Below are 20,217 nucleotides of genomic sequence, written 5' to 3'. Positions count from 1 at the left end.
TCTATTTTTGGGTGAGATAGCCATGGCGTCCTGATGGACCCTCCCTGATACTTCGTCCAGTTTTAGATCCCACCCTGTTCTACTGTATCATGGTGATGGGCAAGCAACTGGCTTCAGGATGAAGACGGACGTGACGTCATTTGAGCAATGGCGCCCGTTTGTTTACGTCTCGAGTATCAGTAGTAGCCACGAATGAGATTAGCTATGGAACGGCTCCCAGCTATTCTCAACCCTTACACACCGAAGCATTAACTCTGTTCGGGGTGTAGATAGCTATGTGGCGCGTTCAGACATGCGTCCCCTGTTGATATACGATGTCTTAAAGGGAAACCTTTGGGATACTCGCTCCAGAAGTTAGAATTCTGTGATAACCTGTGGTTAAATTCTCTGGGAATATCTTAGTAGTTTTATACCCAAGGAAGCTACCAAAAAGGAACCTTCCATCAGGACGCCATGGCTATCTCACCCAAAAATAGATTTTTCGCTTCGCTCAAAATCCGTTGTGTAATACTGAACTATTTGAAATTGAATATATTTTAAATTTACTTTTTCAAATGAAAAATACCAGACCCCAAGAGTATAGGAATAGAAATTGCAGTCCTAAAACTTATTTTTGACATAGTACAGTAGTATTCACTTTTGAAGGTCAGCATTTAGACATGGGTCTTGCTTTTTAGGTTTAAGAAGGTTGACAAAAATATACCACAACAGTGAAGAAAAACATAATAGACAAACATGAAGAATTGGAGAGTAGATTAGAAGTCCTAGTGCCTATCTAAGAAATATACTGTATTTAAATAGAGTAGAGAGATACCGAATATACAGAAATAAATATAAAGTACAGTACTTTAAAAGGGATTTTTACCTTACTGCTGCCATCTACAGTATACCGAAGCAACAACAAATAGTAGCTCCTGAAACACTCAGTCATTTTAAACTTACTTCTTTGTCAAGTGGTACTTTCATTAGATGGACAAGTATTCTCAGCTACATTTATATCACAGATGGACCATCTTCTTGCTTGGGCTAATAGTGAAATTTATAAAAATGGGGAGGTAAATATTATGTAGCTGCAAGAGAGAGAGACTTTTCTTATAGTGTGATAATTATGTCAGTGATATAACCAATTACTTTCTAAGTAAAAAAAATCCCTTGAACTTCAATTGATTGTAATTCAAATAGTAGATAATTTATTTGAATAAATCATTATCTCTATACATTTTCCTAAAGAATGAAAAATTATAGGGTCCCAGAGAAGTACTATGCTTAATTTAAAAGAAATAGTCTTCAAGCAGCAATGTAACTGATTTTAAATATACAAAAGGGGAGATCAGAAGAATACAATTTCTAAATACTGTAGTGTAGTTTTACCATATACAGGTATACCTGTATGTAATTGGTTCGAGGAGAGGAGACTTGAGTTGAAAAACGACGGTAGTCGAATTTACTCGTCACTTGGCTAAACCTCGAATAATTCCCAGTTCTGTATTTTATTTGTAAATGCAATTTGAATAATATATGGTTACTAAGGATATATTTAAGCTTAAAAACAAATAAATTTTAGATTTTAATTTAGTATAAAAGAAGGAATATAATTTTTACTAATAACTGTACATCCATACTTGTAAACGTAGATCTTTACAATTTATCATGTTTCCACTACATCGCGGGCTGTTTATTTGTGAATGTGGTGTGTTCTATGGAGTATAAAATAGAAAGATTTTGTAAGGTTAATTAACAAATTGTTATAATTATTTCGCGATAATATAAAACTTAACTGTTACATTTATCAATATTTACATTCAATATCTTTGTTTACATCGCATAGCCTATGTCGATGGCTGCGGATCGTCCGCGAAAACAGCTGATTCATCTATAGTAGTTGTTGTTTAATGCCCATTTTATTAAGAAACTTGGTAGAGTTCGTTGATCATTGTTCTTCTTTGAGAGAAACATTCAAATAATAACTAATGATAATAGCTTTAATCAAAATGTATGAAAACTATGATATTCTATAACAAATTGGGGCTGATGTAATTTATATAAAATGAGCTAGAAAAAAAATATTGTTCGTTATTCGCGATAGTCTCGAGATCAGCCAATCACAACCATAAAAAAAAATTAATAAATAATTGTCGATTGTTAAGTTGCACTTGACATTAAGAAAATAGCCTACAAAAATGTATTTTCATATAATTTTATATACTTTTTTCTTGTTTATTGTACAATAAATAGTCGATAGTTGAAGTATCATAGAAAACATCACTGCTAAGCTCTTAAAGACTGCTAATTAATATCAAAAGTCACGGCTGTTTTCGTAGTTCATTCGCTAGGATTTATGTTACTTACGTGAACATTTACGTTCATAAATATATGTAGTTTCATATGATTTTATATCCATTAATTCTTATTTATAGTAAAGCAACATGTTTTGTGTTCTTTTATCGGTTTTCCAGTCATATTATGACTTCGTACCTAGTGGTGGACATACGGAAAGTCAAACAAAATTACTCAAAACTGGAGTTTTATTTTTCCATGTTATTTTTGACGACAAATTTGAAAGACTTAACTCGAAACAACTCAAGTCTAGGTATACCTGTACTGTAATTAGTATTTATTCTTTAGAGTATTTCCCATTGTTAAGCTTACCATAAAATGCTGGCACCAGATAGTGTGCTATCAGGGAGCATTGCATAGAACATTATGAATACCAAAGTGTCAGAAATATCCTTAAGCCCCAGATGCATTCCTTTCTACTTTTGGCTTTTCATCTACAGTTCTACCTCTTGCTCATTTCCCACATACAGTAACATTATAATTTTACCTTGTTCCTATAAGACAAATCTTGAACACAGCATTGGGAGAGTATAATGTAAATTTAATCTGGTTAAACTTATTTAAACTATTATCGGACTTGTTCATCACCTAAATTTTGTAAATTTGCCTTCATTTCTTTAATTATTACGTTCATAGAGTAAATTCTTGAATTTTGCTTATGTTTAAGGTTAATTTTTAACTTAAATATATTCTATATAAAGAATATATTTAATATATAATTTATTACTGAAGTATCTTAAGAATTCAATATTCAAAATTTGTTACTTGGTCATTTAGGGCAATAAATTTGATTACACTTTTTGTGTAAACCTAATGGACTGCACCCTAGCAGAAGGGATATTATTGTTTAATTCTTTAAAGAGGTTATTTTTGTTTTACAAGATTGCCAGAGTATTTGCTTTTACTGTGAGACATGAGGGCAGCTGACCTGAGGTGGGGTCAGGGACTGGGTCATTCATATGAAGAGAATGAGAAGAAGTTTTGGAAAGAAGTGAAGAGAGTAAGGAAGGCTGGCTCAAGAATTGAAGAGACCGTGAAAGATGGAAATGGAAAGTTGTTAAAAGGAGAGGAGGCAAGGAAAAGATGGGCGGAATATTTTGAAAGTTTACTGAATGTTGAGGATAATAGGGAGGCAGATATAATTGCTGTTACAGGTGTTGAGGTGCCAGTGATGGGAGATGAGAATGAGAGAGAAATTACAATAGATGAAGTGAGGAGAGCACTAGATGAAACAAGAGTAGGAAAAGCATCTGGTATGGATGGTGTGAGAGCTGAGATGTTGAAGGAAGGGGGTGTGACTGTACTTGAATGGTTGGTGAGATTGTTTAATATGTGTTTTGTGTTGTCAATGGTACCAGTAGATTGGGTTTGTGCATGTATTGTAACACTATATAAGGGTAAGGGAGATGTGCATGAGTGTTGTAATTCAAGAAGTATTAGTTTGTTAAGCGTACATAGTTGGAAAAGTGTATGGTAGAGTAATGATTAATAGGATCAAGGATAAAACAGAGAATGCAATCTTAGAAGTACAGGGTGGTTTTAGAAGAGGCAGGGGTTGTATGAATCATATTTTTACAGTAAGGCAGATATGCGAGAAATATTTAGCAAAAGGTAAGGAGGTGTATGTTGCGTTTATGGATCTGGAGAAATCGTATGATAGAGTTGATAGGGAAGCAATGTAGAATGTGATGAGGTTATATGGAGTTGGTGGAAGGTTGTTGCAAGCAGTGAAAAGTTTCTACAAAGGTAGTAAAGCATGTGTTAGGATAGGAAATGAAGTGAGTGATTGGTTTCCGGTGAGAGTGGGGCTCAGACAGGGATGTGTGATGTCGCTGTGGTAGTTTAACTTTTATGTTGATGGAGTGGTGAGAGAGGTGAATGCTCAAGTGCTTGGACGAGGATTAAAACTGGTAGACGAGAATGACCATGAATGCGAGGTAAATCAGTTGTTGTTTGCGGATGATACTGTACTGGTTACAGACACAGAAGAGAAGCTTGGCCGATTAGTGACAGAATTTGGAAGTGTGTGTGAGAGAAGGAAGTTGAGTGTTAATGTGGGTAAGAGTAAGGCTATGAGATGTATGAGAAGGGAAGGTGGTGCAAGGCTGAATGTCATGTTGAATGGAGAGTTACTTGAGGAGGTGGATCAGTTTAAGTACTTAGGGTCTGTTGTTGCAGCAAATGGTGGAGTGGAAGCAGATGTACGTCAGAGAGTGAATGAAGGTTGCAAAGTGTTGGGGGCAGTTAAGGGAGTAGTAAAAAAATAGAGGGTTGGGCATGAATGTAAAGAGAGTTCTATATGAGAAAGTGATTGTACCAACTGTGATGTATGGATCGGAGTTGTGGGGAACGAAAGTGATGGAGAGACAGAAATTGAATGTGTTTGAGATGAAGTGTCTAAGGAGTATGGCTGGTGTATCTCGAGTAGATAGGGTTAGGAACGAAGTGGTGAGTGAAAACGGGTGTAAGAAATGAGTTAGCAGCTAGAGTGGATATGAATGTGTTGAGGTGGTTTGGCCATGTTGAGAGAATGGAAAATGGCTGTCTGCTAAAGAAGTTGATGAATGCAAGAGTTGATGGGAGAAGTACAAGAGGAAGGCCAAGGTTTGGGTGGATGGATGGAGTGAAGGAAGCTCTGGGTGATAGGAGGACAGATGTGAGAGAGGCAAGAGAGGGTGCTAGAAATAGGAATGAAGGGCGAGCGATTGTGACGCAGTTCCGGTAGGCCCTGCTGCTTCCTCCAATGCCTTAGATGACCGCGGAGGTAGCAGCAGTAGGGGATTTAGCATTATGAAGCTTCATCTGTGGTGGATAATGTGGGAGGGTGGGCTGTGGCACCCTAGCAGTACCCGCTGAACTCGGTTGAGTCCCTTGTTAGGCTGGGAGGAACGTAGAGAGTAGAGGTCCCCTTTTTTGTTTTTGTTTCATTTGTTGATGTCGGCTACCCCCCAAAATTGGGGGAAGTGCCTTGGTATATGTATGTATGTATGTGGGACATGAGTGAATTAGGAATTTTTTTTATTTTATGCAAATTGTTTATGTAGAATTTACCTTATTTGTTTCTCCTCTAAATTTATAGGGTTGGCCAATTCAAGTAAAAATGATTATTCCTACTCCAATATTTTTACTGGAATATTCTACTGTAATTTCTTTTGCATTGATCGGAAAATGAAATGGTTAACAAGAAATATCAAGTCAATATTTTCAATACAAGCTAGAAATTTTTTAATTACTGCCTTCATTATAATCATATATCTTAAGTCATAGTCTAGGCCTAGTTTACAGATATAGTTAGTGGATCATTTATGTTTATACCTTTTTAATAGGTTATTATTCAAACAAATATAGCACATAGGTATTATTTTATATATTTATAGCTGTGCAAATGTATATAAAACAAGTTTCTGTGAATATCTAAAATGGCTCATACTAATACATATTTGGTACTTTGTTTTTAGTGTTTTACTTGATATTCTGAGTGCCATTTCATCTTAGGGGTCAATTAATACACCATCTATAAATAGTTATACTGTAGTTAATTATACAAGAGAAGTTGAGGTTTGTCATTTGTAAATTTTCCAATTATGGTACTTACAATCACTGAAAGCATGAATTGTTCTTTCCCAGAACATTATTAATTAAATTTGTATAAATTAATACTGTATTATTTAAAAACTTGTTTTTCATAATTAAGTTAGTTTCAGTTCAAGATCAATCATATCCGAGTGTGCAGATTGGTCCAAAGAGATGGTGCTACTATAGTTGCTGGCAGATGGAGAGTAAGCTGCTGCAGTACCATAGATACCAGCCCTGAAATTATCAATGACTTTCACGTTTGGTGCAAAGGAGAAGAAATGTGCGAACAGATACCAGTCTATGACAAGATCACATACCAAGACTACTCAACAATACGAGCTCTTACAAAACGGATTTAAGGTAGGTGGACTGCCTGTGTGACGAAGTTTAAGCAACGAGATGCCAAATTGCAATCAAGCAATTGTTAGAAATCGACGGACCAACATTTATGTGACACACAACCTACTCTGCATCATGTTCTCCTTCTCTCTCTCTTCAGAGGCTAAAGCACCTCAGATGGTACGAGGGCTTAGAAGGCCCACTCCGAGGAGTTGCTTCAAACTATTGCTGGCGACTTCAAGGTGAATTATATGGAGCAAGTGCCGACACATTGAAAAATTGGGGTCCTTATAGGTAACCACTCGATGTATCAAGGAGTCTTGGGTTATCTTCCTCTTCCTCCACTGTTGAATCCATGTCTTATGGTGGAAACAGTTCAGCATTCTCCAAAACCCTTGATTTCCTTAATGCAAGGGGCTCCTGCCCCAGGAAGCTACCGAGTCTTCTTTAGAATCCAATTCCCCTACTGTATCAAAAGAGGCTACAGCTCCCGACCGGTACACTATTGTGAAGTTGCTTGTAGGCTTGCCATGAAAGTAGCTTCCATGACAGCACACTCGGTCAACAAGAACATAAGTTTCTCCACTGGAGTCCCTGGTTTAATCGTTGTTATTGCTGTTTCAATCAGAAGAGGTGGTGTTGGCATTTTCCAGAGTGTAAAACATTCGTTGTCTGGATAGTGCAGGAGGCAGGATCTTGTTCAAATGGCTCTAGTGTAGCTAATTTCTTGGATGATTTAAACTACCCAGAGTCCCTTGAGTAACTCTCACCAATGCAGCTCAAGGGCAGTCCTTGATACTTGAAGGGTGCCAAACCTTAGATCAATGGATTTCAGATCAGCGGTCAAAGTTTCCTCTCAAGTCACTGAACTCTTAGAGATAATACTTTCACAAATGTGGGCACTGGCTCGGGGATTCTTAAGACTCCATAGGTGAAGGTTCAGAATTGAGTACAGAAGGGTCCATGAAGACCCAAGACACCTCCTCCCTCTTGAGTGAAGACATGTTACATTGGGAGATTCGACTGCTTGAATACTATTGTGCCAGTCCTAACATACAACTGGGATGGTAGGTAAATGAGATAGGGATGGCAGCCAGAAAGTTTAACTCCTCAAGAAGGGTGCGGGTGCCCTTTATTTTTACATCAGTCTTTTGACTAAGCACCAGGTGCTTGGACTGCAGTTGAACGGTGTACAGGTGTCCCTGGAAGGCCTATTGGTGGATATTGAGGAGGCTCTCAGATGTTGCCTTGCAGTTTCCTGCTGACGCTCATACAAATTTTTGGAATACTCTGAAAGAAGGTCTCAACTAGCAGGATGGTACTTCATAGATGATCGCTCTCTGTGTCTGAAGGTCTCTTTTAGGCAAACGATGTTGTCACTGTCAGATGGTGGCTGTGCTGGATAAACAATCACTTGTAGAATAATCACAAGGTTACCGGTCCCGGGGTGTTCATGTGTGTGGTGCTCTATAGTGTGGAGACCTGCTTCATGGTGAACAGAAATCTGAAGATTTGACAGACACTAAATTAGTGCATGAAGGCTATACACGTGGATAATGTGTGTGGGATCCTTGCCTACGGATACTCTGTGCTTTGAGATCGTGCACGTGAAGATGATTAAGCATGTCTCTCAATGAAGATATCCCCATCTTAAATCGTCCCTCCTCTGTTTGTGTAAGATTATCCTATTGCCTTTGCTGGCTATCATCCTCGATGAAGTCATCATCTCGAAGTTGTTTGATGAAGGATGAGGGCGAGGGCGGCAGTCTTCATCCTGACAAACAGTATGCATACTTATTCCCTTGTTTTTCCTGTAGCAGGACCATCTCTAAAAGCAATACAAAATTATGTAAACATTGTTGTCGATTTCCTCCCCTACAATTAAAACTGCAGATCTTTAAGCTACATTAGAAGCAGACTATATCTTTATCTGCTTGACTGCAAAACCTCAAGGTTTTCTTCCAATAGAAATAAAATGATCATGGCGACCTGGTTCTGTAAGCGATATAGTTCAAGCCATTCCTTGTCCCATTTCATGGCTACCATGGAGGTGTAGAGCCAAAAATATGCTAGTAACTGGCATACAATTGACTGATCTCAGCAGCATCATTCAATCTCGCTAACCATATCAGGTATTGTGTGGAGTCGGTAGCAGGAACTCTAAATGAACGCAACACCTCTACAAGATCTTTAAAGTTCATTACCAGTATCTTCTTTGTTTTCATAAGAAAGTCCTTCCTCATAATCTCTGTCACAGAGACTCCCTAGGTAGCCTGTTAACTTGCCTGGAAATGTGATGATATTGCCTCCAATACCATCAGGGTAGTAGGGTATTTCTTTCTACCTTGGAACCAATGAAAACCCATATTTCACCTGGAATGTGAAGCAAAGGGGAGCTGACCATCTAGTGACCGCACTACATAATCTGCAATTAATGTCAAGGCAACTGTGAAATTCATTAAGTATGTCATCTTGACTATGGCACTCTCCAGCAAGATTAGCTATGAAACATTTAACTGGTATTTTGGAATACTCCCACCTTCAAAGGTTATTCCCCCTGTCCAACTCTCAGTTCATATAACTCTCCCCACCCTCGATCTTTTTTGCAGGAATGCCATTCCAAAATGGAGGATTCTAACTGCTGCACAGACACTCAAGCTGAGCAGATAAAAAATGACCAGCATGCCCTCCTTACTTGGGAGACCTGGCAAGGACTATAAACTGAAAAACTTTCTATCCACTGGGTAGGTCTGAATATTAAGGAAAATTTAATATAGGGAACAATATCTAGAGAAGAATAAAATAAAACATCCTGCCTGGAATCACAATCTATTGGACTGATCTCATATGGCAAGTCAAGCTCTCAAATTCTGGTCATCGACATTGATGATAATGTGTGCTGCAAACAAATAAAACTGAAAATTGGTATCAGAGCCAGAGTCAATGGAGTGACAGCAAAGTGTATATTGGCTTCCATCCTAATAAAATTTGCTCTGATAATATTTGAGGAGTTAAAAAAAAAACCAGAGCAGGGCTGTGACAATCACAAGAATAATGTGAATAATACCTTCCTGGGATTGTAAACCGTATAATAACTGTACTTCCCTCTGAGTGTTATAAGATATCCATGCACAAGCTAATATTGGTCTCATTACTTTACTAGAGGCATTGGAGTATGGGAAGGACAGAAAATGGGAAAATTTCTTTTTAAGGAGTCCCATTGAGATTCCAAGTTACCAGTGACAAAAGCAATATGAACATCGGGCGAGAAATTAAGTCAAAATTTTAAAAGAAAAAAAAAAATAATTCTGGTGTTACTAGTGGTATGAGAAAACTGCAATTAATGTTTGGTTCCTTGAGAATGTTTAAAAATGTTATTTTCATTAGTAAAATAAATTTTTGAATATACTTACCCGATAATCATGTAGGTGTCAACTCTGTTGCCCGACAGAAATCTACGGTCGGGATACGCCAGCGATCGCTATTCAGGTGGGGGTGTACACAACAGCGCCATCTGTGGTCAGGTACTCTAGTACTTCTTGTCAACACCACCTCAATTTTTTCCTCGGTCCACTGGTTCTCTATGGGGAGGAAGGGTGGGTCAATTAAATCATGATTATCGGGTAAGTATATTCAAAAATTTATTTTACTAATGAAAATAACATTTTTCAATATTAATCTTACCCGATAATCATGTAGCTGATTCACACCCAGGGAGGTGGGTGAAAACCAGTGTACATGTTAATCAAGAAGCTAAGTATCCTGTATTTTATTTTATTAGTTATTCAAAAATAACATAAAATAAATAAGTACCTGGTAAGGAAGACGACTTGAACCATTACTCTGCCTTTATTAAGTACGTCTTCCTTACTGAGCGTAGCGGTCCTCTTAGGATGCTGAACGACTCTTAGGTGCTGAAGTATAAAGGGCTGCAACCCATACTAAAGGACCTCATCACAACCTTTAACCTCGGCGCTTCTCAAGAAAGAATTGACCACCCGCCAAATCAACAAGGATGTGGAAGGCTTCTTAGCCGACCGTACAACCCATAAAAAGTATTCAAGAGAAAGGTTAAAAGGTTATGGGATTATGGGAATGTAGTGGCTGAGCCCCCGCCTACTACTGCATTCGTTGCTACGAATGGTCCCAGGGTGTAGCAGTACTCGTAAAGAGACTGGACATCTTTGAGATAGAATGATGCGAACACTGACTTGCTTCTCCAATAGGTTGCATCCATAACACTCTGCAGAGAACGGTTCTGTTTGAAGGCCACTGAAGTAGCCACAGCTCTCACTTCATGTGTCCTTACCTTCAGCAAAGCAAGGTCTTCTTCCTTCAGATGAGAATGTGCTTCCCTAATCAGAAGCCTGAATTAGTAAGAAACTGAGTTCTTAGACCTTGGAAAAGAAGGCTTCTTGATAGAACACCATAAGGCTTCTGATTGTCCTCGTAAAGGTTATGACCTTTTTAGATAGTACCTAAGAGCTCTAACTGGGCAAAGTACTCTCTCCAGTTCGTTCTCCACCAAGTTGGACAGGCTTGGGATCTCGAACGACTTAGGCCAAGGATGTGAAGGAAGCTCGTTTTAGCAAAAAACCAAGCTGCAAGGAACATGTAGCCGTTTCAGATGTGAAAACTATGTTCCTGCTGAAGGCGTGGATCTCACTTACTCTTTTAGCTGTTGTCAAGCACACGAGGAAAAGAGTTTTTAATGTGAGGTCCTAAAAAGAGGCTGATTAGAGAGGTTCAAATCTTGATGACATAAGGAACCTTAGGACCACGTCTAGATTCCAGCCTGGAGTGGACAACCGACGTTCCTTTGAGGTCTCAAAAGACCTAAGGAGGTCCTGTAGATCTTTGTTGGTGGAAAGATCCAAGCCTCTGTGGCGGAAAACCGCTGCCAACATACTTCTGTAACCCTTGATCGTAGGAGCTGAAAGGGATCTTACGTTCCTTAGATGTAACAGGAAGTCAGCAATCTGGGTTACAGTGGTACTGGTTGAGGAAACTGCATTGGCCTTGTACCAGCTTCGGAAGACTTCCCTTTTAGACTGATAGACTCTGAGAGTGGATGTTCTCCTTGCTCTGGCAATCGCTCTGGCTGCCTCCTTCGAAAAGCCCCTAGCTCTTGAGAGTCTTTCGAAAGTCTGAAGGCAGTCAGACGAAGAGCGTGGAGGTTAGGGTGTACCTTCTTTACGTGAGGTTGACGTAGAAGGTCCACTCCAAGAGGAAGAGTCCTGGGAATGTCGACCAGCCATTGCAGTACCTCTATGAACCATTCTCTCGCGGGCCAGAGCGGAGCCAACCAACGTCAGCCGTGTCCCTTTGCGAGAGGCGAACTTCTGAAGTACCCTGTTGACAATCTTGAATGGCAGGAATGCATACAGGTCGAGATGGGACCAATCCAGCAGAAAAGCATCCACGTGAACTGCTGCTGGGTCTGGAATCGGAGAACAATACAACGGGAGCCTCTAGGTTATCGAGGTAGCGAACAGATCTATGGTTGGCTGACCCCACAGGGCCCAAAGTCTGCTGCAAACATTCTTGTGAAGGGTCCACTCTGTGGGGATGACCTGACCCTTCCGGCTGAGGCGATCTGCCATGACATTCATATCGCCCTGAATGAACCTCGTTACCAGCGTGAGCTTTCGATCTTTTGACCAGATGAGGAGGTCCCTTGCGATCTAGAACAACTTCCACGAATGAGTCCCTCCCTGCTTGGAGATGTAAGCCAAGGCTGTGGTGTTGTCAGAGTCCACCTCCACCACCTTGTTAAGCTGGAGGGACTTGAAGTTTATCAAGGCCAGATGAACCGTCAACAACTCCTTGCAATTGATGTGAAGTGTCCTTTGCTCCTGATTCCATGTTCCCGAGCATTCCTGTCCGTCCAAAGTCGCACCCCAGCCCGTGTCTGATGCGTCCGAGAAGAGACGGCGGTCGGGTTTCTGAACAGCCAAAGGTAGATTTCCTTGAGAAGAAAGCTGTTCTTTCACCACGCGAGAGTAGACCTCCTCTCTTCGGAAACAGGAACTGAAACCGTCTCTAGCGTCATGTCCTTTATCCAGTGAGCAGCTAGATGATACTGAAGGGGGCGGAGGTGGAGTCTCCCTAACACGATGAACAGGGCCAGCGATGAAAGTGTCCCTGTTAGACTCATCCACTACCTGACTGAGCATCGGTTCCTTCTCAGCATGCTCTGGATGCATACTAGGGCTTGGTAGATCCTTGGGGCCGACGGAAAAGCCCGAAAAGCTCGACTCTGAAGATCCATACCCAGGTAGACAATGGTCTGGGATGGGACGAGCTGGGACTCCTCAAAATTGACCAGGAGGCCCAGTTCCTTGGTCAGATCCATAGTCCATCTGAGAATCTCCAGACAGCGAAGACTTGTGGGAGCTCTTAAAAGCCAGTCGTCTGACGGAGCCGGACACAAGATCATGGTACTGCTGCACAGTCTGTGAACTGTCAACCATGGGGAAGCGAGGAAGTACAGTGACAACCCGAAGCTGTCTAGACTGTCTGGGTCGTACAGACAACTCCTTATCGGGTTGCTGAGGTTGCCGCACTGCGTCACAACAAGTCACTTCTGCTGGTTGTTGAACGTCTTCCCAGTGACACACTGACTCCGTAAACAAAAAATCCTCTAACAAGGACTAAGCTTGGACTGTATGTCTTGCAACACAGCTCAAGGTCTATGGGAGCAGGTGTGGTAACAGACGGGGTTAGCGACTGAAGTGGAACCATTACCTTCCCTGGAAGCATGTTATGCTTAAATAAAAGTCCATAGGAGGCTACGCAGCTAAAGGCTCCTCTCCAAATGACAGAGTCCTCAAGGGAATATCAGAAGGAGGGAGAATAGCACTTTCTCATCTACAGGAACCATATCCGAGAAAAGCTAAGTTCTCTCAGTGAGGGTTTCACTGGTGCAAAAGCAGCAGACTAGAAGGCAACGTTATGAAACTGCTTGACAGTCTAGTGAGTTGGCAACCACCAAAGATGTGTGACTGAGAAGCATGCGGTAAGGTATGCAGAGCATGCTGTATGCAGAGCATGCTGTATGTAGAGCATGCTGTAAGGTAAGCAGAGCATGTTGCATGGCGTGCGGCTTATGCTGCATGGGATGAGGCTCATGCTGCATGGGATGAGGCTCATGCTGCATGGTATGAGACTCATGCTGCATGGGAAGAGGCTCCAGCTGCAAGGGAAGAGGCTTATGCCGCATGCGTTGTTAAAGGAAATCTGAACCTGACACTAATCCAGCTGTCCGAGGATTTACCTGGTGAGACATCAGTCTCTTTACCAGCGAGTTTTACCAGATTTCCCCGGGCCACCACGTGACACAATTGGTAGTAATTCATTCAAATTACCCCTAATGAGTCAATATGGATAAATATCAACACAACATCGTGTTCAAATAGAAATAAATTTCTACCTCATACTTGGGATCGAACGCTAGCCCCTTCTAATGAAAGGCCAGGTCGAAACCAACCCTGCCACGAGAGCCCATCCTGCTTCAAGAGTTGCGTCTGCCTCAAGGGTTGAGGAGGTAGCTGCGCAGAGAGAGGCTCATGCTGTGAAGAATGCGGTTGCTGCATGCGTTGAGGCGGCTGCCTTATAGCATGAGGTTCCTCAAGAGTTGAGGCTCTTGCCTCAAGTGGAGGTGGCTGCCACAAGAGTTGAGGTTGCTGCCTCAAGGATGGTGGAGGTTGCCGCAACGCAAGAGGTTGCTGCATAGCGTTGGTATCTGGCAACTCCCAAGGCGGCAGCTCACGCGTGGAGGTAGGTTGAGGAACCTCGACATCATACGTCTGGCAGGGTGGACTGCGCAGAGGTGGAGTTGAGGTTGCTGCCTCGAGGATGGTGGAGGTTGTCCACCGCAAGAGGTTGTTGCCTCGAGGATGGAGGAGGTAGTCGCAACGCATGAGGCTCCTACCTCAAGGGTAGAGGAGGTTGCTGCAAAGCATAAGGCTCCTGCCTCAAGTGTTGAGGAGGTTGCCGCGTGGCAAGAGGCTCCTGCCTCAAGGAAAGTGGAGGTTGCTGCACAGAGCTGGTATCTGGCAACTCCCAAAGCGGCAGCTCACGCAGGAGGTAGCTTGAGGAACCTCCACATCATACGTCTGGCAGGCTGGACTGTGTAGAGGTGGAGGAGCGCTCGCAGGAGGAGGTGTGTTAACCTTCTCTGCCTGAAACTCCTGCATCAACACCGCAAGCTGAGACTGCATTGTCTGCAGCATAGACCACTAGAGTTTAAGAAAGACAACAACAAACGGAGCTACTGACCGTTGAGACTGAGGGTCTAAAACAGCTGGTGCGGCAACAGACGGAGCTACTGCCTGTTGCGATACCACCTTGCCTCTCTGGGAGGTGTGCAGTTGTCGTACTGCAGCAAGTCCGAACTGACCCAGTGCTAATGGCTACACCTAAGAGTTGGACTTGCGCGGAAGGGACCGACTTGCACTTAAAAGCTGCAAGATTTGGTCCATGGTTTCTGCGAGAAACCTCTTCCGCAGACGAGGAATAAAAGGGCTCTCTCGTCTTTGTGTGGGTGGGGTGATCACGTCGGCAACGTGTGTAGATACACCCGAAACCACGGAGGGAAACGTCTGTTCGTCGATCAAGGCCTGCTGAACCCATAAGTCCTTCGACATTACTTCTCCCCTGGGCTTGGGAGCTTGTAAGAGGTCCCAGACTAGGTGAACAACTGGCACGAACAGACGAACCCTCGAACGCAACACTGTAACACTTTGCGTTTATCACTTTATCACTTTGATTTTCTGTTTGCACTTATTTCACTGAACTCGAAACTTTAAGTGGTTTGTACCTGAAACACGCAATTCTATCCTTCCTTAAAAGTTAGTAATTGCGAAAACAGAATTACAATGTAACAGAAAAATATAATGAAAGATAAATAATTCAGTGGCTGGAAAGAGACTAAACACTAGATCAAATAAACTACGTTTAAAATCTCTCACCGCATAAAGCTTGAGAACAAGAATAAAACTCTAGAAACGTTTACCTTCTTCCCCTAAAGAGACTAGGGAGAAGAGCAAAAACGATAACAACGTTACTCGCTTGAACGAAACGTTTATCCTCCTCTCTCTCCCTCCGTCTCTATCTCTCTCTCTCTCTCTCATGACTTAGAACCTGAGAGATGAGCCCAATCATATATATCGTTAAAACATATTATTGTTAAAGGAAAAAAACTGAAAGATTTCCCAAATAAAAAGTTCCTTTATTAGAATTAAAACCATTTAAGCTAAGAAAGAATGAACAAAACGCTAGAATCGGTTTACTCTTACTGCAACGTGACACCGTGAAAATTCTCTCTCTATCGTAACGATAGAGCGCAAGTTGAACGTTCTGAACGTCAACAACTGCAGAGACAAAACAAAACGTTAGTTCAACTTTGAAAACAGAATTAAGAGAGTCTATACTCTCTTCGACACCAACACTTCCGTCTAAGGGAAGGGTCGGCCATTTAAAAGTGAAAGAGAGTTCATACTCTCTTCGTACCAAAATTAAATAAAAAATTAAATCAAATTAATTCCAAAAACTTGCTAAGCTAATGATATAGCTTCCTGAATAGCTGAAGGCTAAACTCTAGAGCAAATACATCACCAAATCGTGAGCAATAACTCCAGAATCAACAGCGTATCCATGTAGGTCTAGCCGGAGACACGACAGAGGAAAAATTGAGGTGGTGTTGACAAGAAGTACTAGAGTACCTGACCACAGATGGCGCTGTTGTGTACACCCCCACCTGAATAGCGATCGCTGGCGTATCCCGACCGTAGATTTCTGTCGGGCAACAGAGTTGACAGCTACATGATTATCGGGTAAGATTAATATTGAAAAATGCTTGGCAATTCATGCAAAACTTGAATTCAAGTGTTGATTATTAATAAAAGTAAATTTTAAACCACATCTGACTAAAGACATGAATTCTGAAATATAGCAGTAAATTAATTTTTGTATATATAACATATGCCACAATATTTGGAGAAAATAGCTTTCTTTCTTGCCATGGAAAGCCAAGAATAATTTTTATTGCTCAAAATTTATAGTTGATACCCAAATAGGTTCCTCAGCACTTGCATTGAATTAATGCAGGCTTGAGCAAGCCATTTAGTTAGACTAAACTTTACTAGGGAGAATGAAGCCCTCAGAAACTTCTTGAAAGAACCTTTCATGAATTGTGTGGAAAGTATTTGATGTGAAATTGAGTGCTGTTAAAATTATGGTCTCTTGTTTCCTATTTACTGTACATGTGCAGAATATGGATCAAAACGCTTTCTCTCTGTGAAGAGAACGTAGGTACTATATTGTAGACCATCTAGCCCAACCCCAAAAATTATTAGAGCCATACTTAGCAATCTAGTCATGAGGAATTCCATAATTAAAGCAATGATTATTTTAGGAATTTTATATCCTGTTTGAAAATAAAAAAGTAATAATGTCTTACTTCTTTTTATAGTCTGCTTTTTGCGTGCTTGGACCATTCCGTATACAACAGCTGCCAAGGAATTGTAAGTAGAGGGTTGACGACTGAATGTGGCTCTTGAAGAGGCTCTTCTTCCTACAACAAAATAAGTATCCATCTCCCCTTTACCTTTAACAGCTATTCGACCACGATACTGAAGTCTAAACCCACGAAAATTAAGGATCTGAAAAAAAGAAGACATTTATGGTCTACTTTGACAAAATAATAACTAATAATTTTCAAAATAATTCATCTAGTTTGTAATGAAAATTGAAATAAATCACTAGAAATATGCTTGATTTTTCTTCTTTACCTGAGCAGTTTCTTTAGGAATTTGAATCATATCTATCGATCCAGTAGAGTCCATACGTGATGCCTCATTTACTGTGTTACCCCAGACATCAAAAACCGGTTTTTTAGCACCAATAACACCCCCAACCAAAGGGCCATGACTTATGCCTGAAAAGAGTGTACTTATATAAATAATAAAATTTAAACAAATTAGTACAGAACTATGATATAAATAGTTTCAAGGATTAGTGTCCACACAAATGTACCTTGTCAAAAATTCTTTGTACTGTAATTCTAGAAAGCATTTTTTCTTCAAATAATGCTTAAAAATACACATTAAAGAGGAATTAGATTATATAATAATTTAAATTATATATTGCTTTCTCTACATTTACTTTGATACTATTACAGCACATACATTTTTACCACAATAAGTCTTCATTCTTATTCACCTCCAGTAACCGTAAATTAAGCAGTCTATATCATTGATTAGCCTTCTCCAACTGTTTCTAACAAAACCATCTTTCTCCATCAAATCCTCCTCTAAATCTACCTATCATGCTATTTGAACTCCCTCTTACCCTTCAACTTTCAGGCTCTACCAAAGATATCTTCACTCCCTCTTCCACCCGACTTTACTTCAATCTTGACTCATATCGCTAATCTTTACCATCCTAGTCCTTATAGTTTCTAAATTTGTCAGCCTTCCACATCGATCTCTAAAATCCACAACGTTCTCATTTCTTCTCACTCCAGCTTCTGTTCTCTTAGAAAAGTACTGACTGACCTTCCCATTTTCAATGCTTGACCATTGGCCTTAAATTCCCAAATCAAAATTGAATACAGAATGACCATAATTTTAAACCATACATCATCACTGGTCTGATTATGGTACAATAGTACAGTTGTCAACACAAGCGCCCATATTCCACATAAGAGTTGAACAATCTTATCGAACCGAACCGGTACAATAGATAATGACTTTCAGTTTATTTGGTTTCCTGTTAACCCTGTCACTTCCCAAGCTGCTTTAATCTTGCTTTTAACCTTGACTTCCCATCCTATCTCAGCTTAACACCATAACCTCAGTTTTACTGCCATTTACCTTCAAACCCCTCCATTCATGAAATTACAGCCACTCTTTTACCCTTCTCTGAAATTCTCTTATATGTGCCATAAACATTTCAATAAATTTTCATTCTTAATCCCTTCACTCAATACATTTATAACTAATACAAACAGAAAGTGGCAAGTTCTAGTTCTTGTTGTAAACCAACTTTTAACTTCAAAAATTCCAGTTTGGCAACAGACTTATTACTGCTGTCAATTCTCTTTTATAAATAATTTCAATCAACCTAACTAACTTTTCAAGTAATTTCCTCTCCCTTAAACACCTGCACATTTGCTTCCTTTGGTATTCTATTAAATTCCTTCTCTAACATGCATAGGTAGAGTTTCTTATACCTCCCAACTCCTTATCCAGTAATATTCATAATAAAAAGACAGCATTAATAACTGATCTAACTCTAATGAAACCAAACTACTGTTATTCAATTTTCCCAATTCCTTTTAACATCTCAAATATTCTTCCTAATACATTCGATAAATGTTCAGTAACTTTGACACTATAATTATTTATCATATTTTCTCCCTTCTGATTAATATCAGACCTGATACACAGTCATTTAGTGGATACTCAATCTTCCAAATTGCCCTTAACAACTCAATATCCGTTATGCCCTTCTGTATATCATTAAATACTCGCAATAATTCAAAGTTTATCACTGATGAACCTGGTGCTTCAGCATTCTCTTCTTTGCACATTGTATCGTCACTCTACTCTCCATCCCACATTCTTATTGCTTTAGAGTCTAAAATAGAATTAATTAAGTCATCTTCTATCCTCATTTTATGGTGGCATACTAGTGAAGGATACAGTTTTGGGTAGTGCCATAGCCCCTGTACCATGGTCTCCCACTGTCTTGGGTTAGTTCTCTTGCTTGAGGGTACACTCGAGCACACTATTCTCCCTCTCATTTCTCTTCCTCTTGTTTTGTTCAAGTTTTCAAAGTAGGAGATATTTATTTTAATGCTACTCTTCTTCAAATATTTTTTCCATTTTTCCTTTCCTCACTGGGCTATTTTCCTTGTTGGAGCCTCTGGGCTTATAGCATCCTGCTTTTCCAACTAGGGTTGTAGCTTAGATGATAATAATGATAATAATAATGATAATAATAATAATGATAATAATAATAATTAATAATAATAATTAATAATAATAATTAATAATAATAATAATTAATGATAATAATAAATGATAATAATAAATGATAATAAATAATAAATAATAATAATAATAATAATAATAATAATAGTGTATATCCATTATCTGTGATGACACCTGGCTGTGAACATATCTTGCTTTATGCCTTTTCCAAGAGTTTAATATTCTGGAAACATCTTTTCCTCCTTCATTTATTCTTTGACTTCTATTTAACACACTCTCTCTCTCTCTCTCTCTCTCTCTCTCTCTCTCTCTCTCTCTCTCTCTCTCTCTCTCTCTCTCTCTCTCTCTCTATCTAGCTTATCCAATAGCTATTCTTACTGCCATCTTCGTTTATCTTTTAATTTTTCTTTAATTCCTTTCCTCACTGAGCTATTTTCCCTGTTGGAGCCCGTGGGCTTATAGCATCCTGCTTTTCCAACTAGGGTTGTAGCTTAGCAAGTAATAATAATAATAATAATAATAATAATACGGCTTCTCGCCACCGAGCACATTTCCCTATAGAGAGATAAAGCTGTAAAGTGTACCTCGCAAGGTGCACTGTAGATTACACAAGGATCTTTGTGGCATTCCTTGTGCCCCTAGCTGCGCTTACTTTTGTACTTTAAGTTACCTCCGTTCCTACTTCTTTTCTTCATCTTTCTATTCAACATCTTTTTACATTTAACTCATAGTGCAAACTATGGAGTTTTCCCGGCAGTTTCACCTGGGCACTGAATAGCTTTGCAGACCCCAGTGTCACGGTAAATATAAATCCAATCCATGCACAGTATTTTTTTCCCAATCCAATCCTTACAAAAGACTTCTAGCAGGATATTTTACTTATCTATTCCAGTATTACTTTACTTTGATTAATGTCTGCCCAACTGCTTCATCTGTGCCTTTCAAACATTGTTTTCATATTCCAAAT

General features: G+C 39.9%; 1 protein-coding gene across 4 annotated transcripts in view; it reads right to left on the bottom strand.

Annotated features, from left to right (window-relative positions):
• Positions 1 to 20,217, bottom strand: part of LOC137631230 (adenylyl cyclase 78C-like) — a 118,859-nt gene that overhangs the window by 21,890 nt on the left and 76,752 nt on the right. For 3 of the 4 annotated variants that reach the window (XM_068362995.1, XM_068362998.1, XM_068362996.1), the window contains 2 exons: positions 17,046 to 17,191; positions 16,715 to 16,916 (listed from right to left, as the gene is read on the bottom strand). In XM_068362995.1, coding sequence (XP_068219096.1) covers positions 16,715 to 16,916; positions 17,046 to 17,191 — 348 coding nt within the window. Of the gene's footprint in view, positions 1 to 843; positions 1,027 to 16,714; positions 16,917 to 17,045; positions 17,192 to 20,217 lie in introns of those variants that run through there. The other variant, XM_068362999.1, reaches the window with a different exon arrangement.

The sequence above is a fragment of the Palaemon carinicauda genome, chromosome 39 (genome assembly GCF_036898095.1).
Source record: "Palaemon carinicauda isolate YSFRI2023 chromosome 39, ASM3689809v2, whole genome shotgun sequence".
Lineage (NCBI taxonomy): Eukaryota > Metazoa > Arthropoda > Malacostraca > Decapoda > Palaemonidae > Palaemon > Palaemon carinicauda.
This window is presented reverse-complemented; position numbering and strand designations above follow the sequence as displayed.